Raw genomic sequence first — 25332 nt, 5'->3', positions numbered from 1 at the left:
TGAGTGATGACGCTGAACATAGGTTTTTTAGTTGTGATAGATGGCTCGTGGAATTAAATGCTCTAAGGGAGCAGATTGGCGACATTGTGCCGAGCAAAATAATTAGCAAAATCCTCGAGCGCGAGGACAGCTGGAACACAGTAAAGAAATATATCGAGATCGTACTACGAAAAAAAAAAGATTGACCTCGACACAGTGCAACAAGGCGAAGCTGCACATATAGACACACAAGAAGACGAGCCTATAGCATGAAATCTGGCTACGAATAGGGGGGACCCAGACATGGGTGAATAAAATTAGTCCTTTATGGATGCCGTTCTAGGCGTTCGTTTAAGTGCCCACATCACACGGCGCAGTAGACGACGGTTCCTATAAGTGCGAAGGCATTTTGAACCCTACCTCACCCGCCAAATACAAAAGAAAATCTACGCCTTGTTCCCTAAGCTCATTGAACATTTCATTTATTTCAATTTTCATTGTATAAACGGTACCTTTATTGAAGTTTAGGTTTTCATTTCATTTCATGCGTCTTAATGGCGCATAATGGCGCTCTTTTGTTGATATGTATGTATAAACTTTTCTGCAAGAGTTTGCTTAACAGAATAGGCTACCGTCACGTGGACCGCGATCTGTGAACCGCTAAACAAGAGTATTGCGAAATAGATTTATTTCTGTCTACAGGCTCTAGGACCACAAATTTTGTTTTTTTGCACAATACATAGCTTGGGGGGAAATGTCAATATTGTCTTTGAATGAAGGATTTGGTTTTTTTATTTTTGGAGCTTTCGGATAGCAATTGAAACCCATCAATACCAAGTAATGGAGGCCCGGCGGCATTATCTCATGTGATTTTATCACTGGTTTAATGTATTAATTTGCAGCAACTTGAATTGGTCAAAAGCACTAAGTACAAACAAACCGCTTGGCTCAAGCTATGAACGTCTTTTAGGCTTATTTACATTTCTTATCATACAGTCTAGTTCACTTGATTTGAGGCAATACTTTGTATGGAATAAATGGTTGTTAAAGCAACCGTATTTTATCTAGAACCATACGGCTTTCTGAAATTCAAGTGAAGACTTTACTTTGCTCGAAAATAAACATGCAGCAAAATATTATTCCATATAACGGTATTTCGCAGTATCTATAAATGTAGGTATTTGCGCGTTAAAGTTGTGAAAAGGGATCGTTTTTAAGCAGTCATTGTGTTTGGTCGACAACTTCTTAATTCTAATAAAATGGGGAAAAAGTAAATAAATAATTTGCGAATACACTTCCCTTAGGTGCTTGGCCGAGCTCCTACTTCTATTTGTAGGGTGTACCTTGATGTTGTTCCACAAATGGAGGGATCTATAGTTTTAGGCCGACTCCGAACGGCAGATGGTTTCTTATGAAGAGATTTTTCATGGCAGAAATACACTCGGAGGTTTGCCATCGCTTGCCCAATGGCGAACGCTATCAGAAAACACTTTTTTTTAGCATTTTTCCGCTTCATGCACGGTAGTCCCACGGGGGTACTTTTTCCCCGGGCCCGGGGTTTTCAGACGGGCCCGGACTAGAGATTATACGTATTTATATGAATTAGACATAATTGGTAAGGGCCCGCACTGCAATTTTCCCCCGGGCCCCGGATATGCTCTCTACGGCCCTGACTATACTCAAGACCACAACGTCAGCGCATAACAAATTCGCTTCGTTTTATTTTCCTTTTAAATTTCATTTATTTCATATTTTTCTTTTTAAATTAATTTTTATATTATTTAATTAATTAAACCTACTTAAACTACTAACAATTCCTTCTGTAAACTTAAAATTCGTCTTATGTAAACTTAAAATAAAAATAATTCATTTATCACATTTTTTTTAATTTTTCTTTTAAAATCTTCAGTTTTTTTTTTTTTTTTGTGTGGTTGTCGTAAATTTGTATTCATTTGGGTAGCGATAGAAAATACCACTACATATTTTGCTTGACGGCCTCTAAAAATTTTTCGAGAATACCATTGCGTTCCCTCTCAATTTGCAGAGCTTCTCTACTATCTTCCTTTAGTTCTTGGATTTCTCGGGCAATCGTTTGGCCGCCCGAAATTCTTCCAAAAATGCATATTAGAAATTTTAGTTTTGGCGTTTTCCAGAGGTTGTGAAGACAATTCCAATGCAATTTCCACCGAAGGTGTTTGCCTTTGAGAAGAGCTGCTGCATTCTTCCTCTGTCTCAATTTGAAGGGTCTCCACTTTATTATATAATATAATACATAAAAAAAAACAATTAATATCGGCATAAGATTATAAAGCTTTACCGTACTAACCTACACTCTCTTCTACAACTGCATCAAGGTTAAACTACTTGTATCCGCCAAGGATATGGTGCACTTTATCGTAGTATTCCCACTCAGATGGGGTACCGCCCGAAGGCCCAACAACTTTCTTCTCATCTCTGTAAAACAAGAACACTATTTTTAAAATTACGTACTAACAATTGCTATTGAACAAAATTACCTATATTTATTTGTTAAATTGTGCATTTTAACCTTTATTTCTCTTGACGAGAACAAAAGCCATTTCCACGGCCATGTCTGCATATAATGGGTTATTCAATAGGTGCGCTTCAACTTTTTTCCGATAGGGAGGGCGAACGACGCAATATTTTTTATTTTTCGCTTGTCATTTGTAAACTTCATTAGTATACATTTCATCATGGAACGCTACACACTTGAGCAACGATTGCAAATCGTGCAAATTTTTTATGAAAATAATCGTTCTGTTGCTGCTACTTTAAGAGCATTACGGCCATTTTACGGTCCATTTAACAAGCCGTCCCGTTTTGGGGTTATGTGAAGTTATTGGTCTACAGTAACAAGCCGGCGACGATTTGTGAGCTCAGAGCCAATATTGAACGCGAAATTGCTGGAATTTCGGCCGATTTATGCAAAAGAGTGGTCGAAAATTGGGTTCAACGATTGGACTTCGTAAAACGTGCACGCGGTGGTCATGCAAAAGAAATCGAATTTCATACTTAATAATAAAAAAAAAATTAGTTAAAAAAGTCAAACCGTTTGTGTTTTATTCAAAAAAGTTCAAAAGTTGAAGCGCTCTTACTGAAAAACCCTATACATGCGTATCGTAGTTGCGGCAGCTTTTCTTCCCACAACTCCAAAAGAAACTCGACCGCCTCTCTATACCTATGTGATCGCGTTTTTCTATAAAATAAATCCATAATTAATAATATTTACCAAAAATTTTATTAGAATTATGTTTACAGACCTGTTTTCTTTGCCGGCATCCATTTCATTTAGTTTTTATTTTGATGTTTCTCCTTACATTCGTAATAATAGTTATCGATAACACAGAAAACATAGGGTTGTATGTCGAAAATTATCGTTATGATCTAGGATTATTTTATAATCTCAGATTTTGGGAGAGAAAACTTTTATGAGAAATCGCGCTTTTTAATCACGACTCTTGAGTTAAGCGCGGTAAAGGAGGTCATCTATTGCTAAGGATGTATTTCGATTACTCTAGTGGAAGTATTTACAAGAAAATTTGATTGCCGAATTTAGGGGTCGACAATTTTTGTCTACCTTCAGCATTTATATTCGGACCTCAGGGTATGATGTCTCGAGGTTTTGTCCTGACGACAATTTTCGTTTATTCTTTAACCACAATAACCTCCTTCAAGTATGATACTTACCTACGGAATCATATCAACTTCTCGAAAATGAATAAACAAATTCGAAATTTGAAATTTGCTTCGAATTGAAAGACTTTGGGGTATATGATGAACTTTTTTACTTTTTTACAAAAACGGTGTCCGCGCCAATTATATATACTTATATATATACCTGGTTTAATGGCTACAATGAGATTATAAAATTACGTTTCTCATGAAAGGCGTTTATTCATAGGCTCATGAAAACGGAGTTTAAAATGCATTCTTGTCGAACATAAGTATTAATAAGTAACACATGAATTTTAAGATTAATTCGGATTTAACTACCACGTGTGTTCTCTCAATAAAACCAACAGATTGTGGGCCCAGTCCCGCAATTAGAGTTTAAAGGTTAGAATTAATTTTTCAGGATGAGTGTGATGTACCAGATAGAAAAGCTCGACGAGAATAATTTCGATTCTTGAAGCGTACAAATGCGAAGCGTACTGGTACATGCAGAGCTGTGGAAGATCGCATCGGTTGAGTCACCGAAGCCAGAGGCCAATGCAGAGGCTGTGACCTGGACTGTGAAGGATGAGAAGGCACTTGCGATGAATACACTAAGTGTAAAGCCTTCACAACTAAATTACTTGTGCCATGGCACAACGGTAGCAGACGCGTGGAGACGACTTAAAGAAGTGTATCAGCCCCGCGGTCCCGTTATGAAAATATCACTGTACAAAAGTTACTTAACTTCGAATCATGAGAAGGTGAGAAAATGGCGGCATATTTGAATGCGTTTGGAACAGTCATGGATAAGTTGGCCGAGGTGGGCATCATGCTTAATGATGAGCTAGTTGCAATCATCCTGCTATCAAGACTTCCAAAGGTGTTCGGAAATTTCGTCATCGCAATGAAGACGAGAGACAACTAGCCAACAGTTCAAGTTTTGAAAATGAAAGTTCTCGAAGAAAGAGAACGGAGAATGAATAGTGAAACACCCACAAAACTTGAAGGCAGCACTCAGCAGGCGTTTGCAGTGAAGTCGGCGCAGGGCAGCGAAAAGAAGTTCAAAAGTAAGCAGTTGTAAAATGTTATTTGCTTTCGCTGCGGTCAACGTGGACACATCAAAGCAAGTTGTACAACCAAGCTGAATGAAGGTTCGAAACAACAAAAACAGTATTCATTTACCGTGTTAGCTGCATCGAACTGCAGCATGTTTGACAGAACGAAATGGTGTTTGGACAGCGGCGCAACCGCGCATACATACATATGTGTTGCGATCGCAATTTATTCTCTAACTTCGAGAAGCATACCGAGGTGATTGCATTGGCTGGTGAAAATATCATTAATGCAGAAGGCAAAGGCAGCGTGAATATATCTACGGGGTTGTGTGCTTTGACTTTGAACGATGTTTTGTATGTTCCTTGTATGAGAGGTAGTTTTATTTCTGTCGGTCGTGTCCAGCGTTGCCGCGAGCTTCGAAAAAAATGTATCAATTTCCAAGCAAAATATGTTTCAAAATGTATCAAACTCATCAACGGCAACAATTTTGATTATTTTTTCCCTAAAAATAAATAGCACTAGATATTTTTAAAAATCCATATTTATTTTAATAATATTTGCAAAAATTTACACATTCAGACTTATTAGGCTATTTTTTTATGCATGGGTACATAGTAAAAAAACATACACGTACAAGGTACATTTTTTCAAAAAATAATTCAGGAAATAAAAGTTTTAATTTTTTGACAAAAACTGAAGATTTAAGAAACTAGAATTAACAAATTTTCTTACTCATACTCATTTTTAATTTGCTTCGTAAACATAACAGCTTCAACTGTTTCTACATAATACTTATTTTCTAAATTTGTTTTTATCAAATTAAATTGTGAAAAAATACGTTGAGCCGCTGCTGAGCTATGAGGTAAACTCAATACTTTTGATGCGAATTCAAAAATGTCTTTATACAATGGACATTTTCTGCATTTTTTATACATACCTATACATTTCCCCAAAATTTTTCAATATTGTTTAAACTCGACAGATTAGTTTCTAATTGCATCAGTTTATACTGTGTGCATATATCTTCTTTTTTTCATTATCATACATGTTAAGAAATGAGTTTAAAAGTGTTAAGAAGGAAATAAAATCATTTTCTGAAACTATATTTTCAGGATCTATTGAAGATATACACTTAAAAGCAATATTATCGAATTTAAACCGTTTTGTGATTTGCAAACATACTATAATTCAATGCATCCCACTGAGCCAAAAGTCTAGCAGCCACTTGCTTTAGAGATAACCAACGAGTACCACAAATTCTCAAAATTTTATGCTTTTTTACGTCAACGTAATCTTGGAACTCTTTAAATTGGGCGATTCTTTTGGGACTATGTGCAAAAAAATTGTATACATCTTCTTGCATGCATGAGATGTACATAAATGCAGCGAGTGACAAATGCAGGGCATATAAAATAAACTTGAATTCAACGTTTTGAATTTTGCACGCAGCCCTCGTATCTCACTGGCCATAACAGAAGCGTTATCTGTAGCAAGTCCAATTACATTTTTTAACGTAATTTCTAAACTATTTAAATGGTCTTTGATAACATTATGGTACATATAGATACAGCTTTACAATCTCTAGTTGAAGTAGCCCAAAAAACATGTCACAAGTTGTATGCTTCGTTTTACAATAAAACGGCGCTGCCAAAGCAAGAACTTTTTTTGAACTAACGTCTGTACTCTCATCAACAATTAATGAAAAATAGGTCGCTCCTAAAATGCTTGCTAATTTGTTCTTTGCCTTTGGTGCCAAATGATTTTTAATTATATTTGTCGACTTTGTTCTAGCACAGGCCACATTTTTTGCAATACTTGAATCCGAAAAAATATTTTTTAAAACTCGAGGTAGTACATCTATTGTTGACATTGGTAGATTGTGGACTGCGCAAAATATAACTAAGGAGTGTTCAGCGTACCTTACCTTTTTCAGCATGTTTGTTTGCTCATCTGGCACCAGAGATTGCTCGATGGTGCTTGGTTTTTCTTCCTGCTAACGTTTTTTTGGTATAAAGCAGATTTTTCATTCCGTTGAATATGTGTTATTATATTGAACATATTTTTCCTCAGTATACATAAAATGCATTACCATTTTGTTCATCCAGCCAATGAAATAATTCCTTCCTTTTTTACCTGAAACGACGTTCATATGTTTTGGGCGTTGAAGATCTAAACGAGTGGTCAAATATATTTGCAAATTAAATGAACATAATGTACATATGTATGCATGGATGTGTATATAATATTTTACAATTACACAGGCCTGCGAAATCTCGCTTTTTTACGATTCTACAACCGCTATGGGTGTTTCTTGAAGGTTTTTTTTATGCTGAAAACGAATATGACCTTGAAAATGCTCCAGTACGTAGGGATTTTTGGCAATTTGAGGTTAAATAGTCAAAAAAATCCAGATTTTGGCCATTTTTTTAATTTTTTTTTGAGCAAGGTAACTTTTTTTTTAAATTTTCTATAACGGCATCGCAAAGAACTACTCTTTAGCTTTAAGGTCCTTTTTTAAAAATATTTTTACGATTAATATAAAAAAAGTTATTCTATTTTGAATTGGAGACTTTTAGATATGCAAATTCAACCTTTCAACTCTCTAACGCCCCTGTAAAAGGCGAATTCAAAATGGTATAACTTTTTTAATATTAATCGCAAAAATGTTTTTAAAAATGGACTAGTATTTTGCGATGCCGTTGTGGAAAATTAAAAAAAAAACTTTACCTTGCTCAAAAAAATTAAAAAAAATGACCAAAGTCCGCATTTTTTGACTATTTAACCTCAAATTGCCAAAAATCCTGACGTGCTGGAGCATTTTCAAGGTCATATTCGTTTTCAGCATAAAAGAACCTTCAAGAAACACCCACAGCCGTTTTAGAAACTGTATATCCGATACATTTTGGTACATAAACTTTATTTTTACTTAATTGTAAAATGTGAAAAATTGATGGGTGATATAACTTTTTAATAATTTTTTCGTAATCAGGACACCAAATTACAAAGTAGTTAGTTAAAATTATCGAAAAAGTTTTTTGGTTGTTGGCCTGTGTTACCTTTCGTTTTCTATGTTTTTTTTTTTCTTTCCCTGTGGAATCCACCTTATTTTCACTGTTACTAGTATTTTTTTCAAGCCGTTGTACAAATCTAATAATATATGTTATTTTAATTGAGTATTTTATTATTTTCACTAAAGAAATACTTACTTATACATTTTTATGCAAAATCAACGCGTCATATCTTTCCAGATACTAACAGTAAATGACCTACAACACTTATTCAAGTCAAGGTGGATTTATTAAGGTGACAGCATTCACCCAGCTGAATTTTTCACCGTAGGTATGGCTTACGTCAAAATGATATGCTTTGCTTGTATGTATTGGTATGTTTACATTCGTATGTTTACATTTGCTTGCTGATTTTGATGTGATGGTTGGACCAAACGCAACAACAAATACATGTAGGGTTTTACTTATATGTATTTGCTGTCACCTGTAATAAATTCGCCTTGATTCAAATCCATATGTACACACACACACATTGCACGTACGCTCAACAGTGTTGTCAAAACAAAATTGAGCCGAAAATAGAAAAGAAATCAGGGTTATGTTTCTGTATAAGAGTTGCCACAGAAAAATTTTAGCATTTCTAAAATCTTAGTAAAGAAAGAAAATAAATTTGTTTTAATTTTAATTGTCCCTGTGCAAATTTAAAATTAATTTAGAGAAATAAGCAAAATGTATCAAAATAGGGCATTTCGGAATAAAAAAGTATCTATGTATCAAATCACTTAATTTAGAAAAAAGTGTATCAAGAATGATACAATTGTAGCAAAACGGCAACGCTGGTCGTGCCGTCGAAATGGGTTGCGTAGTGAGCTTCAACAAAAAAATATGCAACGGTGGAAAAGAACAGTGATGATATTTTACTACTCACACAAAGCAACAACTTGTTTATGTTTGAACATAAGCGCAGCAGTTGTCATGCAAAATCAAGCAATCGTGGGGCAAAATAGGTATGGGCAGCTTGAATGAACTTGCACACAAATCTTTAGTGCATGGGATGGAAAAAATAAGTTTCTCGGAAAAGCCGTTTCCAAATACAGATGAGCATAGAGCAAAGAATTTGTTAGATTTGGTGCATAAGGCTGTATGTGGGCCTTTTGATACATCATCGCAAGGTGGATTAAACTATTGTATTTTCTGACATTTATAGACGATATATCAAGAAGCATATTTGTCTATTTTATAAAATCAAAAGCTGAGGTGTTCAACAGATTTGTCGCCTTTTGTACTATGATTGAGCGACAAACAGATAATCGTATTAAAGCGGTCAGAAGCGACAACAGCCGTGAATATATAAATAAGCATTTAAATGAATTTTGTGGCAGAGGCGTTGGACAAAACGCATCATAAGAAATTCCAACGAAAAGGCAAGCAGTATATAATGCAGCGAAAACGACGAATTTCTAAGCTCTGATGATCAGCAGGTGACGCGTGGACCAGGAAGGCCAATGCTGATTCGAACAGGTAAGCCAGGTCGTCCCAAGTAGAAATTTAACGTGTTGAATGCTATGGACATGAGTGAAATAGAAGTACCAGAAACATATGAAGAAGCAATGGCTAGTAAGCAAGTGGCTATATGGAAAAAGGCGATGGACAGGGAGCACCAGGCTCTCACTTCAAATCAGACTTGGTCATTGGTAGATGTGCCTAAGAAGCAATCGGTAATCGGCTGTAAATGGGTGTATAGCATCAAAAGAGACAAGCACGGCAACATTGCTCGTTATAAGGCGCGTTTGGTGACGAAAGGGTGTTCGTAGCAGTTTGGTGTAAATTACGAAAATACTTTTTCTTCGGTGCGTCTTTTTGAAACGGTACGATTACTATTAGAGAGAAGTGTGAGAGAAATCAGCAGCGAAAACGACGAATTTCTAAGCGCTGATGATCAGCAGGTGACGCGTGGACCAGGAAGTCCAATGCTGATTCGAACAGGTAAGCCAGGTCGTCCCAAGTAGAAATTTAACGTGTTGAATGCTATGGACATGAGTGAAATAGAAGTACCAGAAGCATATGAAGAAGCAATGGCTAGTAAGCAAGTGGCTATATGGAAAAAGGCGATGGACAGGAAGCACCAGGCTCTCACTTCAAATCAGACTTGGTCATTGGTAGATGTGCTTAAGAGGCCATCGGTAATCGGCTGTAAATGGGTGCATAGTATCAAAAGAGGCAAGCACGGCAGCATTGCTCGTTATAAGGCGCGTTTGGTGACGAAAGGGTGTTCGTAGCAGTTTGGTGTAAATTATGAAGAGACTTTTTCTCCGATGCGTCGTTTTGAAACGGTACGATTACTATTAGCGTTAGCGGTAGAGCTGAAAGTGTATATACATCAGATGTGTGCACAGCGTGTCTCAACAGTGAGCTTAACGATGTCGTTTATATGAAGCAGCAGAAGTAATCAACAAACCGTTTTGCGGTTAAATTAAGCTATCTACGGTCTAAAGCAAAGCGGTATAGAATGGAATTCCAAACTGGATGCGACGTTGCGTGAGTTGGGTTTCATTAGTGCGAGACCGAGCGAAGTCTTTATAAGAAAGAAGAAGGAGGTAATATTTGCCTATAACTTGTATATGTAGATGATCGCCTTCTAGCGTGCCAGTCAAAAGAAGTTATAATTAAAAGCAAAAGTAATATATGCGACAAGTTTGAGTGCGTTGACAAAGGTTCAGTTCAGATGTTTTTAGGCATGTAAATTGAGCGAGGTTATATGTATATCGGTTGGACAATCACAGTACATCAAAGATTTGTTGCGACAGCATTGTATCGGTTCATGCAGACCAGCATCGACACCACTGAACTCCGGTTTCCAGGTCCCGTGTAACAGCGAAAACTGTAAGAGGGTTGACGAAACATCTTATCAGTCTATAATTGGAGCGCTGATGTGGCTAGCGCTATCCACGGTACATCTTTCACTCAGTATCAAAACTGGCACACCGTAATAAAGATCCGCATAGTGAAAATATGGCAGGTATTATTCATGGTATTACGGTATTTAGCAGCAACGATCGATATGAAGATACAATATCGTGCATGCAAGCAACCATTGAAAGGGTATTCTGACGCGGATTGGGGTGGCGATAGAGTTGACTGCAGGTCTTATACCGGGTACGTGTTCTTTCTGGCTGGTGGTCCGATATCCTGGAAGTCGGAAAAACAGGACTGCGTCGCCTTAAGTAGTACCGAGGCAGAATATTTATCTATGTCATCTGCAGCGAAATAGGTGTTACACCTGCGACGTATTATCCGCGAGATTAATTGTGGCAATGCGCGCACACCAACTGTGTTATTTGGATACAACCTCAGTGCTCAACACCTTGCAAAGAATCCTGTGCCCAATGCAAGGACAAAACACATTGATATTAGATATCACTTCGTGAGAAATATTGTTGAGAGAGGCGACATTATACATATTAGAATACATATCAACTAATGATATGATAGCAGATGTATTAACGAAGAATTTGTCAAAAACGAAACACAATGAATTTTTAAAATTGTTAAGCCTTAAGAAATGTATAAATATTTTTGTAAGAACATCAGCATTGAGGAGGGCTTATGTTCGACAGAAATGTCGAACAAAAGTATTAATAAGTAAGCACATGAATTTTAAGATTAATTCGGATTTAACCACCGCTTGTGTTCTGTCAATAAAACCAACAGTTCTCTTTCACAATGGGAATAAATTTGGTCTATACACATTCTACTAAAAAAAGAAGAATACACAACTGTTACCCTGGTTTTAGATGAAATTAAATATGTGTAACACAATTACTACTTCATATGTGTCAAATTAAAAATGGTAAACTTCTTTCTAGTCTAACAAAGTGGTTACACAAAGTATCCTTGTTTTCTTTGCTTGTGGGACAGTAGAACTAAAACACAATATTTTATTAAAAAAAATTGGCATACTCGGGAAGCGCTAGCTTCCGGTCAACAGAATGTGATAAACCCACTTCTAATATCAAGGGATTGTATAATTTTACCCCCGTTACACATAAAACTGGGGCTTATAAAACAATTTGTAAAAGGTTTTGACAAAAACGGAAATTGTTTCCTATTTCTATCAAAAAAGTTTAAAAAACTAAGTGCAGATAAGATAAGATAAAGGCGGGAATTTTTGATGGTCCACAGACAAGATCTTTAAGAAAAGCCTCAAATTTGACGGACGTTATGACAGAGATTGAGAAAAATGTATGGGATGAGTTTAGTTGCATGTATCCTGCAGTGTGTTAGTGAGTTTAAGGATCTTGGCGTCATCTTCGATAACAAATTCTCTTTTAATAACCATATAAATTATATTACTTCTAAATCTTTTTCGATGTTGGGCTTCATCAGACGAAACGCCACTAAGTTCTCTGATCCCTATACCATTAAGTTACTGTATACATCTTTTGTTAGATCCCATTTAGAATATGCTGCTTTTATTTGGAGACCTTGTAGTCAGCAAGCTATTAATAGAATCGAAAGTGTGCAAAAAATATTTCTCAAATATGCCCTTCGATCCCTGAATTTTATTGATCCCATGACATCATATTCTGCTCGTCTCATGCTTATAAGTCTCAAGTCCTTAGAGATTCGTAGGACTATACTGTGTCTGTCTTTTACTCATAATATTATTACTGGAGTAATTGATTGTCCCTACTTGTTGGAAAGGATTCGATTTAATGTTCCCCAGCGATCTCTTAGGAACTTCTACCCTTATTATGGGGGAAACTTTAAAACTACGTATGCCAGCAATGCTCCCATTACTCGTGCTTTACGGGAATTAAATGCCGTTCATAATGATGTTCTTCTTGATTTCTCGCTTTCAAGAACAGCACTTTTAAATCTTTTGAATTCTATATTATAGTTAGTTAGTAGCTAGTATAGTTTTTAAATACATATAATATATTTGTAGCTCAATCTAAGCAACTTTTGTATCATAGTCTGTAAGGATTGTAATTCATAGACTTAAATAAATAAATATTTTATTTTAGTTGGGTTGTTCAAAATTTTTTCGGAATAAAAAAATTCTGATTATTTCCAATTGGTCGAAAAACGAATGAGTCACTTTCAAAGTCTTGCATGCAACATGAACATCAAGTTACACTTTCTTCATAATCACCTCGACTATTTACCGGCCAATCTTGGGGATCTAAGTGAAGAACAAGGAGAGCTTAACATGCATGAACATATGCATTGCTAGGGTTGTTTTATAAAGTAGCATTTCAACAGCCCTCCTCAATGCAGATGTTCTTACAAAAATATTTATACATTTTTTAAGGCTTAACAATTTTAAAAATTCATTGTGTATCTTTTTTGACAAAGATGAACGCTATCAAGGCTACTGTAAGGCACATATAATGGCTAACTATTGTTGGAACATTCAGAACAGCTCTCTGCTTTCAGCTTCAAAAAGAAAATCAAACAAACGAAAGTTGTTTCGACTTAAAAACTAAATAACATATGATTATCTTTAAATATTAGTGTTTTTTTTATAAGAAGACTCGTGTGTCATATTTTTTTAACAAGAGCTGATATTGAAATCTCAGTTACAGATTTAATAAAAAATTGTACCAAATTGTCATAACCCAATATTAGTTGGACATGGACACGCTGTTGTGCAGTGTAATTACACAGATTTGAGTACGTAGAATGAAAGGGAGAATTTCGCTTATAGAACTTATCATTTATTATGGAAACTAATATTTTTCAATATCGTTGATATATAAGTGTACATATTGTATGTATGTAGAGAGCACACTTAAATTCCAATCGGCAGGCATGCTTTCATCCGACCAAATTTAGCATAGAAGATGATACATGCACTTTATCAGCTCCTCGCCGCCATGTTTGAATTGCTCAGCCGGTAGTCCGTCGGCGCCCGCGTCTTTGTTGTTCTTTAGCCGCGTTGTCGCTATTCTCACCTCGTCATGGTCGGGTAGCGGAACGACAATTCCGTCGTTGACGATTGGGGTATCGAGATCTTCACATTCTCTGTGACATGCGCAGCTATCACTATTTAACTATACACAGGTTCGAGAAGGGTTCTCTCCATAATTTAAGTATGCTTTGGCTGTCAGTCACCAGATCGGCGCCTTTGTTCTTAGAGGAAAACGCCGCTGTCCTAAAAGTTTCTGTAAGCCACCGAACTTTCTGGTAGAATTTTCGGGCGTTGTTCCTATTGGCCAGCATCTCAAGCTCCTCGCACTCACGTATTGCGGCCTGTCGTTTCTTCTGTCGAATAATACGTCTCTCTTCCTTTTTTAGCTTTGGGTAGCGCCCGATCGCAGCGTGGCTCTATAGGCAGCATCCTTTCTTTATGCGGCAGCATGACATACCTCGTCGTAGCAACTGTTTTTTCGGGCTCGCCGGAATCCGATTTCTTCTTCGGCGGCAGTACGTAGGGAGCGAGAAATGTTGCTACATTACTAGTGCATGCCGGTTTGTGGGGCAGTACTCTCTGAGAGCAGGAGTGAGAGTCGAGTGGCGAATCTCCTGGCTGTGTGTTGCGATTGCTGTACAAAGTCGAACATTCTTTGCGTAGGAAGATGTACGTTTTTTGCTGTACAGAGGCGTGTACGCAGTTTGGTTGCAACAAGGTAATGATCCTAGTCGATGTTGGGTGCTCGGATCGTGTGTACATTTAATACACTAGAAGTGTGTCTTTCATCTATCACAACATGACCGATCTGGTTTCGCGTTTGTCGATCAGGAGACAGCCAGGTAGCTTGGTGTACCTTTTTATGCTGGAATCTGGTGCTGCAGATTACTGCGAAGTCGATCAGCCTCTGTCCGTTACCGGATGTTTCGTTGTGCAGGCTGATTTTTCCGACTGTGGGACAAAAAATTCCCTCCTTTCCCACCCTGACGTTGAAGTCGCCAAGCACGATTTTTATGTCGTGGCGGGGCTGCGCTCATAGAAACGTTCCAAGCGCTCATAGAAGGAATCTTTGGTCGCATCGTGCTTCTCTTCCATCGGGGCGTGGGCGCAAATGAGCGATATGTTAAAAAGTCGCGCTTTGATGCGGATTATTGCCAGACACTCGTTCACCGGACTGAACGACAGTACTTAGCGACGAAGTCTCTCTCCCACAACAAATCCGACACCGAATTTGCGCTCCTTTACATGGCAGCTGTAGTAGACGTCGCAAGGTCCTATGGTTTTCTTGCCTTGCCCCGTCCATCGCATTTCTTGAATGGCAGTGATGTCAGCCTTTACTCTCACGAGGACACCAACCAGCCGGGCAGAGGCACCATCCCCATTAAGGGACCGGACATTCCTGGTGCATGCCCTTTGCATGATCATCTTTGGTAAAAAAGGTGTGTTCGCCTTGGATCCCAAACAATTTAAAAAACGCCCTGGAAGCGCGACTAGTCAGAATTAGTGATGGGATAAGGGTAAATACCCAAATGGAAAATTGGGTATTTAAATGTAAATACCCAGGTATTTACCCAAGCACCTGGGTATTTACCCAAAATGTGGGTATAAATCAGAATAAAGAAACATTTAAATAAATTAAAAGAATTTAATTTTTTATTATGAATTAGATGTTTTAATAACAAATGAAATAATTTTTAAATTTAATCGTAATCGCTGTCGCTGTCCGTATCCAATAAAAACTCATATCGAGTAGAGTGCGTGATTCCTGTTGAGTTTGAAGGGATATCGTCCTGAGTACCTTCCAGTGAAGAATTCATGTCATTTTCAAATTGAGTGGAGTGCGTGCTTTCTGCTGAAGGTGGTAAACTATTTTTAAAAAGCAAGTTCCAGTTGCACGATATATATGTTATTTTTCCTGCTCTTTGTGTTGTTAAACGGTTCCTTTTTTTTGAATGAATGAAGCTGTGAGTGCTAAAGGAACGTTCAGTAGCAGCTGAAGTACAGGGAGCTGTTAAAATTCGAACAGCTAATTTGCTTAATTGCGTGCTTCCACAAATTCCTTTCCACCAAGTTACTGGAGAAATTTCATCCAAACAGCTCCAGACAAAAGTTTTTGCCCAAAAATCATTTCTGGCCTTGTAATTCGCAAAATCTGCCATTACATTTATGTTTAGCGCCTGTGACATTGTGTGAATGAATTCCAATGCATCTACCTCCTCAGAGGGATGAAGATCACTTCCTTGCGCCTTAGGATCTGGCAAATTCGCAGCTAAATGTATCGGTTTTATGGTTTTTTTAAATCGTGTATTCAATATGGTTGATAGCTCAGTTTTTTCGGCATCATTCAGTATCATAGTTGAAGCAAACTCTAATTCAAGCTTACTTTTAATTTCATTAAACGCGAAATATACCCTGTGTATATTAAATTCGTTTGATTCGAGCTTACAAATCCATTCTGTAATGTAACCGAATATGTTTGAGCTTAAATTTAATTGCTCCCAAAAGATTTCGCTAAGTAACTGTGATTTTATATCGGCTTGTAGATTAATTTGCTCATGAACTGCTAAGACCTGAAGGGATGCTTTTGTTTTTATTACACTCTGCATTGAATAGAAGTAACTTCCCCACCTTGTTTTGGCTGGTAGTTTTAATTGTTCACCGATTCCTTTTTCTTTCACAATTTTAGCTAAAGTTGCTGTTAGAACTTGGTTGTTTTTAATTGTTTTGATTATATTTACAACATCTAAGTAATTCTTCTGTAAGGTATCGCATTTTAAAAAATCCTGACAAATTAAAAGAAGACTATGCACTACACAACCCATAGGCACAACATTCGGGTAGGCTTCTTTTACTATTTTGAACGCCTTTTGCATATTTGCAGCATTGTCACCAATTAACACAAAAAACTTTTGTTCACCGTTTTCCTTCATGATTTTAATAATTTCCTCTGATAAATAGTTAGCTGTATGCCGATTAGCCTGTGTTGCCAAACTTTTCACAAATACAGTTTCTGGCTTTGATATGAGAAAGTTTACAACACCTTCATTACGAATGTTACTCCATCCATCACATTGAATATGTAAAAAATTTGCTGTTTTTAGTTGCAGAGTAATGTCCATACTCATCTCGTTATAAATTTTATCCAAATATGTGGAGGAAATTGCTTTTCTAGTTGGAGTCTTGAAATGTGGATTAAGGTCCTTAAAAAAGTCCTTCCACAATGGATGCTCCACCATAGCCAAAGGAGCGCCGGTTACAAATATAGCCTTAGCTAAGTTGTATTGTGCTAAATTTGAAGGAAGATGCATATGTAAATCAGATGAAGGCGGAGGATCAGTTGCTGTCTGTATCTTGCTTATTGTCACATTGGTGGCAAGCATGTCTTGAACTCGTTGCTTTATTAATAATGGACACTTGATGCACGTTATTAAATGTTTTGCCATTTTATTTACATTTGCAAATTTGTACCGCTGTTCGCAATGTGAGCATGAAACTTCATTGCTACCTCCGCTTCTGTGAAAATGTTTCCAAACAGTTTCATTTTTTGGTCTTCCCATCATTTAAAATATAATTATCAACCCGCGCACTTTATTTCATTTAGTAATCGCTGGGAACGAATATTTAAGAATGAATGAACGAAATTCTTTTTATGCACCTGATGCTCAAGCTTGGGTTTCGAAACTTTGATCTTTCTAGTTACTTCAGCATTGTTGTTGCCATCGCTCCCACTCATTACATTGAATTGCCATAAGCACACTGATTAGCGGTTCTTATTAAGAATTGTTGTTGTGTTCGATGCAGACAAAACTGCCTTATCTGAGCAAAACGCATCAAGAAATGTATAAACAATTCAAAATAAATTCGAAAATGTTCACATTTCTGTTACTCTACGTGACAATGAGTATTTACCCGAAATTAGGTAAATACCCGGGTATGAAAATGGGTATAAATGGGTAAATACCCAGCGTTGGGTAAATACCCAGGTCTAAACCCATCTCTAGTCAGAATCATCAACTAAACCTCGTACTGAACAATTGTGTCAGCGTTGTTCTCTCAGTTTTTGCTATTTAAAGCTCTTATTTGGTTTTTTTTTCATACAGATCTACTTATTGTAGTTGCGCGTTTAGTATTTCTCTTGAGTGCACAATATTATCCAATATATAAGTATATTATAATTTTCGTCCCTCGGGGGCACCCATTTCGGGGGCAACAGGTTTTCTACGCTTGCTCAGAGTCCCCAATCGAAGCGAAAAAAAGCGTTTCAAAAACTACAGCAAGCTTTTTCTGCTTCCGGAGCTGCTTTCTGTATTACTTCGGGAGGGCCAAGAACGGCATGTATATTAATAAGCATTGTTTTGCTGGGAGTTCAGAATAAAAATATGTACGTACATAGTTTAGGGCATCAAGTGTACATACGCACATACAAATTTGCACATGCATATGTATAATAGATTTGTTTTAGCATATGTTAGGCAGGAATTCGATCATTCAGGTATTTACTCCCTAATTATTGCATGAAAATATGATAATATGAATAAAGAAATTGCTGAGTTGCGGGCAAGAAAACAGGCAGCTTGGTATGAATATAAACGGTATCGCTCACTTGTCAACCTAATCCTCTTCAAGAAAGCTAATGCGCTTTTTCGACGTTCTACGAAGCAGGCCAAGCCTAGGTGATTTGAGGATTTCACAAGCAAAATAAATCTTCCTCTAGTCCAAAATTATTGGGTATGGGAATAAGTTTCCGTCCTTTGTAGCCAAATTTACCATTTATTTAAACAATGAAATAATAATACATGATATTACAGGGTTTGATTGAAAAGTAAATGAGCCGCACGGAGCGTCTGCCAAGCGATCAACCGGATCGGTTGGTTCCCCTTCCCCTTGCCCTAGAAACCGGTCCCAGTTCGCTGGCAACAGCGGTGCAGTCAAAATCGCTCCGCGCTTGAAAGCTGTTTTAAAAGTGTGTTAGGATTTTGCAGTGGCGAAAATTCAGCGATCGTTAGAGCAACGTTACTCGATCAAATTTTGCGTAAAGCTAAACAAAACAAGTACCGAAACCATTGGGCTACTCAAGGAGGCTTACGGGAACCGATCTCGGTCCAGTGTCCAGGTAAAACGGTGGCTCATGTCGTTCGAGGAAGGCCTAGAGGACGTCGAAGACGAACAGCTATCTGGAAGGCCTTCGACGACACAAACAGACGAAGATGTGAACCGGGTCCACAGGAATTTGTACCTGCAGGAAGCACTGTAAACGCGTTTGCCTTTGATGATATTAGCCGAATGATAACAAAATATAAAGGAATGGAACACCAGATCTATGCGGATGATGTTATAGTATACGCAAAATTTTCTAACGTTAAATTAGCTCAATATTTATTTAGCAAGTACATTAGCTGAAATTGAATCATGGTCGCTGGAGTCTGCTACTTCACTTTCTTTAGATAGAAAGATATGTGTTTCATATATGTAGCAAGCTTAATTGCATCGGGATCTCACTAACACATAACCACACAAATATCGAATGTAAGACACAGTTAAAAATTCTAAGACTTATATTTGATTCTAAGTATAACTTTAACTCCCACTGTAAATGTGTTAGAAACTCTTTAATGTCTAGATTAAGCATTGTAAAACATCTCTCGTCTAAGCAATCGTTTATTCATTCGAATACATTCGTCAATGTTATTAGAGGTTTTTCTCCTTTCTAAAATTGACTATGGGCTCTCCATATATGGCACTTGCTCAAAAAGCAGTATAAACCTTTTATGTGCACCATACCAGTGTGCAATACACGGTATTCAACACAGCATTGAAGACTCCACGATAAAATGTTTGCTAAAGCGGCAGGGAGTACCAAGCCAATATTTAGGAGAACCATCACACGTGCTAAAAAAAAAAAAATTGCCAAGAATTCTATCAGCAATTATGAGCTGCATAAGTTTTGCCGCTTGTCCAAACAAAATACTTCAAACGAAGTTTTTCAACATACTTTTGCTGAACTGGAATCTTTTTATGCTAATAGTGGAAGGAAGTTATGGTTTACGGCCAAGTCCCTCAGGAGAAATAATTTGCAACTGGTTCCTTCCTTCAATGTGTCCTGTCTTTACTACTGAAGCGTCAGCAATCCCCCATGCAGTTAACCACGCTGAAAAGACCAAAGAAAAGTTCCTCATCTGTACAGACAGCAGATCTTGTATAATGCAATAGCGTCTCCGTCCAATCATCGCCCCATAATTGAAACAATCAGAGGCTCAGAAAATGCAAGTAGTGGGGATTCCTGGCTATGCTGGTATTAGAGGAAACCACTATGCAGACCTTGCAGTGAAAAATATATCTAAGACACCTGCTTTAACATATCGTGCTTTAACTAAGCAAGACATCTCCAATCACGGTGAGCTGTTGGTTCAGGAAGGTTGTCCAAAATCTGTTGTGCTGCAAGAAAATATCTATCCTATGCGCGAAATGGTTGAGTAACAGAAATTGATGTCATATACCGTGAGATTGGGGCATCCATAAGAATTTGCATGATCACCTTTGGAAAAAAATGTGTGTTCGCCTTGGATCCCAAACAATTTAAAAAACGCCTTGGAAGCGCGACTAGTCAAAGTGCTTCGAGAATTGGTTCATCCCGTTTGAAGTGTTTTGATCTTCCCGGAGAATATTATATTTTGAAAAACAATAAAACTATTTTCAACGACAAATATTCATTTTTCCATTGTTGGGCTAGAAATATAAATAGCAACCCTTGTACTCGTATACTTATTTCCACATATTTAAAGTTTTGGATTTATAAATAAAAATGTTTGTATGAGTTAACATATATTTTTCAACTGTTCTAATACCGAATCGCATAGAAATTGATTTTTTGAAATAATGCTTTTCCATTTTTACTCAACAATAGCCACCCGCATTCGCCATAATCGTAGATGGGAAATAATAAATTTTAAATTTGACCACAATCACTTCACAATAGTTCGCACTATTATTCATCTTTATATACGTGGTCGGGAATGGATTCATGAGCATTATCCTGATGTTCTAGAGCAAAAAACCACCGATGGAAAGATTAGAAGGCGAGGTGATCTCATAATTATGATTCATTATGTCGTTCCCCGATCGAGCAGCCAAAACCTTACCCATACTATGAAGCTAGTGGAGTCTCGCCATCGAATACCATCCGGTTTAGGTCAATGGGTGCAATTCGAAATCAAACATATACCTCCAAACTGGTTAAATCAAAATGCTGTTACAATATCGCTCGCTATTAAAACTCAAGAGTCGTGGATGAGGTCGTTTTTAGTAATCGATACAGAAAATAGCCAGAATAAAGAATTTGTAAGTAATATATTAATTTTTTTCGGTTATGAAGGTATTTTTTCTATCAAAATTCCTCCCACATTGAGGGCTAGAGTCGAGAAAAAATTTGGAAAAAAGGCTTCAGTTACACTCACTTATTGAATTTCATGGCTTATCCAAATTTATTACTTTATGTCTAATGATGGGGCAGGCACTTCAGACTTATAACATATATTAATTAACGTTTATTACAGAATTAACTTTATTATCTATTACTCAAAAAATATTTCTTTAATCTAAGTTGCAAATTTGACGGTAATTTCAGTCTAGTACCTTCTGTAAGTATTGAGCTGATAAAGTTTTGGATTAAAGGAATACTAAAAATATTTTATAAATAAAATTCCAATCCAAATACAATATATCAGTATTCTCCGTGCCGATCAAAATATTAATGAGGCACAAAACGAAATCGCAGAACCCTCACGCAATTCTCGATGGTGGAGGAGATTTTAGTCCCATCAGAATCCATTCGCTGAGGCCCAAAATACTTTCAAGCACTAATATGGAACGAGGCTAATAATATAACTGGCCAATTCATCCTTTGCTTGGGTGTCTGCACGAGCTCCAACTCCATTTTGAAGTGTACGTATTGATGTTGTGCCACAAAAGAATGGACCTACAATTTATGGCGTCTCCGAACCACAGATGACCTTTTATGAGGAGCTTTTTCATGTCAGAAATACACTCCAAGGTTTCTCGTTGCTTCCCGAGAGGCGATTATTTTCATTTTTATGCCCGCAGTGGGTTTTAAACCCGGACTATTTGAAATGATAGTCACTACAAACCTATTCAGCTACGGCAGTCGTCAGTTATAAGTTATTTTCAGAAAATTTGTTGCTGTAGAACTGTTTTGAAATATTGAAAGTATTTTTTAAAGATGAATATGAATGTGAAAGTGGTTTATGTATTGAATTAGCGGATTTATCTACATATATACATATATGTATGTGCAAGAAGTTATTTCTAATTTTTATCTAAATTTTGTGTTCTTATAGCCTCTGCACATTGAAGCGTTTATCAAACAACCCCGCCGGCAAAAACGAAGCACGTCGTTGGATTGCCAGGAGAGCGATCACGAAGTTCGATGTTGTCGATATCCGTTGAAAGTAAATTTTACTAACTTTGGTTGGAACTTTGTCATTGCGCCTACCTCTTTCGATGCATACTTTTGCAATGGGGAGTGTAAAGTTGGATATCTGGAGCAGTATACACATACACACATCGCATCATTAACCACTTCAGCTACTCCTTGTTGCTCTCCTACAAAAATGAGTCCTTTGAGTTTACTTTATTTTGATCAGGATCACAATTTAGTATTAAGCACTATTCCTAATATGTCTGTAGAGAAATGTAGCTGTTCATAATGAAATGAAATGACCTAGTACCTACAGTACAAAACACAGAAAACGTAACTCGGTAAAGATCACGAAAATTGTATGTATTGAGTTGTGAAACGAAAATTATTTTATGAATCATATAACTAATATTTTGTTTTTAAGAAACTTTTTCAAGGCATTTGTTATTGTTTTTTGCACTGTTTTCTTACCAGGAAGTTAAACAGTAGTCTCATAGCTTACAAAGATAAATATAAAATGTACATATTTTTGCGAAAATCGAGAAAATGCTTGAACCAACTCTTGCGATTACCGAGTATAAATTGAGCTTGTAAAATGTTTTGTACAATACATATGCATTTGTAATCAGTGGAGAACTTTATACAACACAAAGAATGTGTTATGCTATGAATTGCTAAAAGCAACATTACTCAATAATTACATAGACCAAAATAAAAATTTTGTCATCACAAAGTGTCCGGTAAATCAATAGTATTTATCAACTTTTGAGTTTTTTTACGTACCGTAGTACCTGCATACCTTCTTACTTACCAGATATACAGGATTTGAGGGCTAATTTCTATCGAATATTTTGACTATTTTCCATGTTTTCAGGAGAAGTGAAAGCATGAGAAATGCTTTGAAGTGATTTGAGGAGAAAATGTAGAGAATTTCAAAGCGATTCCAGTTATTTGGAAAAAAAAGAAGAGCACTTTTTTGGCTGTCACGTCTGCTTTAGTTTTTAATTCATACACATTCGCACACACAAAAACCAGGGAACGATAATGTATAGAAGAGTCTCAATGAGAGGAACGTATAGAATTTTGAGGGGTACTCGCCCCACGAAGACCAAGGCATTTTTCACCAAAAGTTAACAGCAATAGACTGAATTATGTAAATTTACGAGTAGCAGTAGTACATTAGAATTTGTTGGTAATTTGAAACAAGGAATGTTAACGCTGTAGGCTGGATTTTTGTTGCAAATGATCCAAAATTTTATATACATATACCTATTACGTCTGTCTGTTAAACTTATTCAATTCCCTTCAGCCAAATCAAAATCCTTTATTGAGAAATGCTTCATTACCAGCCACACATGAAGATGGTATGATATATGCAAATTGAATGTGTGACAGCAGCTGCGGCTGTTGAGCATTTAAAGGGTGATTTTTTAAGAGCTATAGGAAAGTTTTTCAAAAAACACACGTAAAATTTAGAAAAATGCATGAAATGTTTATTAAAATCGATAGTATAGTCCATATAATTTAATGTTTGAAGAATATTTCATACAAATGTTGACCGGGACTGCGCTTCAAATGGTCCATCCGCTTAGTCCAATTTTGGCATACTCTTTCCAATGTTTCGGCCAGTATCTCACATATAAATGCTTTAATGTTGTCTTCCATGTCTGAATAGACATGAGCTTTAACATAGCCCCACAAAAAATAATCTAAAGACGTTATATAGCACGATCTGGGTGGCCAATTGACAGGTCCCGAACGTGAAATAAAATGTTCACCGAACTCGCCTCTCAACAAGTCTATTGTTACCCGTGCTGTGTGGCATGTGGCACCGCCTTGCTGAAACTACAAGTCGTGCAAGTCAAGCTCTTGTATTTTGGGCAAAAAAAAGTTGGATATCATTTCCCGGTAGCGCTCCCCATTCACAGTTACGTTACGATTCGCATCATCTTTAAAGAAGTACGGTCCAATGATACCTCCAGCCCATAAACCGCACCAAACTGTGACCTTTTCTGGATACATTGGTAGCTCTTACAATTCTTCTGGCTGATCTTCACTCCAAAATCGACAATTCTGCTTATTTACGTACCCATTGATCCAAAAATGAGCTTCGTCGCTGGACACAATTTTTCGACATTAAACTTTCTTAACAGAGCACGCATTTTTGTAATAAAATTCAATGATTTGCAAGCGTTGTTCGTTTATAAGACGATTCATTGTTAAATTAGATGTGTGACAGTGAAACAAAACACGAAACGTGCGTTAGCTGTTTAAACGACTGTTTGAAAAGATAAAAGCTAAAAAATCACCCTTTAGAAGATATATTTACATAAATATATGGGTGTAAACATCCATACGGGGCCGCGACCATTCGGCATACCAAAAATTCACGATTCAACAAATATTGGCAAATATTTCTGTAAGAAATATTCCAGTATTGACTATTTGGATTTGATTTCTTGAATCTTAGAAGTAAATTTTTGTCATCGTTGAGAAAAATTGGCATATGGGCTACTCGTTTTATGATTGAAAGTACTTTGCTCATAGAAATATGAGCTCGAACTTATCAATGAATTTTTTTTCGTTGTGCTGTACAATATTTGATGCTGTTCAGCGCCATGGAACCAGAATCATGGCCGCTACGGCTGCGCCTATGAATGTATTTTGTTCTTGTAGTTGCTAGACATAGAATTTTAGCTTTGGACGACATTAGCATTTAGAGGAATAAAGTACCTTGTTTGTGCGGTTATATGTACATACATGGAAGTTTAGTATACAAATATGGACATACATAGTCTAGGGCATCAAGTGTGTTTGCGCACGTACAAATATGTAAATGCATATGCAAAAGAAACCTGTTTTAGAATTTGTTAGGCCGAAATGCGATTTTTCGGATATTTTTACTCCCTAATTATTTCATATAAATATGATAAGGCGATGCCTCGTTGTAATTCCATACAGAAGAAGAGCCACTGAAAACTGCTCTGTTAAGAACTTCCCCGCTGTCGAGTTAGGCGTACACCCTGTTTAGGGTGTTTGGCCGAGCTCCTTCTTCTATTTGTGATGTGCGTCTTGATGTTGTTCTACAAATAGAGGGACCTACAGTTTCAAGCTGACTCCGAACGCCAGATATTTTTTTATGAGGAGCTTTTTCATGGCAGAATTACACTCGGAGGCTTGCCATTGCCTGCCGAGGGGCGAACGCTATAAGAAAAAACGTATTCTTCATTTTAGTCTTTCACCGAGATTCGAACCTGCGTTCTCTC

At 37.0% G+C, this 25332-nt stretch overlaps 1 protein-coding gene across 1 annotated transcript; it reads left to right on the top strand.

The window, feature by feature from the left end:
- The first annotated feature begins 4630 nt into the window (after nt 1-4630).
- Nucleotides 4631-22801, top strand: LOC128870302 (growth/differentiation factor 8). The gene is made up of 3 exons (XM_054112908.1): nt 4631-4721; nt 20537-20970; nt 21987-22801. The coding sequence occupies exons 1-3, from the start codon at nt 4631-4633 to the stop codon at nt 22353-22355; spliced, it is 894 nt and encodes a 297-aa protein (XP_053968883.1). The 3' UTR covers nt 22356-22801.
- Nucleotides 22802-25332: the final 2531 nt, after the last annotated feature.

This window comes from Anastrepha ludens, chromosome X, assembly GCF_028408465.1.
Source record: "Anastrepha ludens isolate Willacy chromosome X, idAnaLude1.1, whole genome shotgun sequence".
NCBI classification, from domain to species: Eukaryota; Metazoa; Arthropoda; class Insecta; order Diptera; family Tephritidae; genus Anastrepha; species Anastrepha ludens.
Note: the sequence above shows the minus strand (reverse complement) of the source record. Positions and strands in the feature narration are given on the sequence as shown.

Bases quoted from the DNA above. Each gene is read 5' to 3' on its own strand.
- LOC128870302 (XM_054112908.1), top strand. From the start codon at position 4,631: ATGAATAGTGAAACACCCACAAAACTTGAAGGCAGCACTCAGCAGGCG. The intron at 4,722-20,536 runs GTAAGCAGTTGT...ACTCAACAATAG, and splicing joins CAGCGAAAAGAAGTTCAAAA to CCACCCGCATTCGCCATAAT. The intron at 20,971-21,986 runs GTAAGTAATATA...GTGTTCTTATAG, and splicing joins ATAGCCAGAATAAAGAATTT to CCTCTGCACATTGAAGCGTT.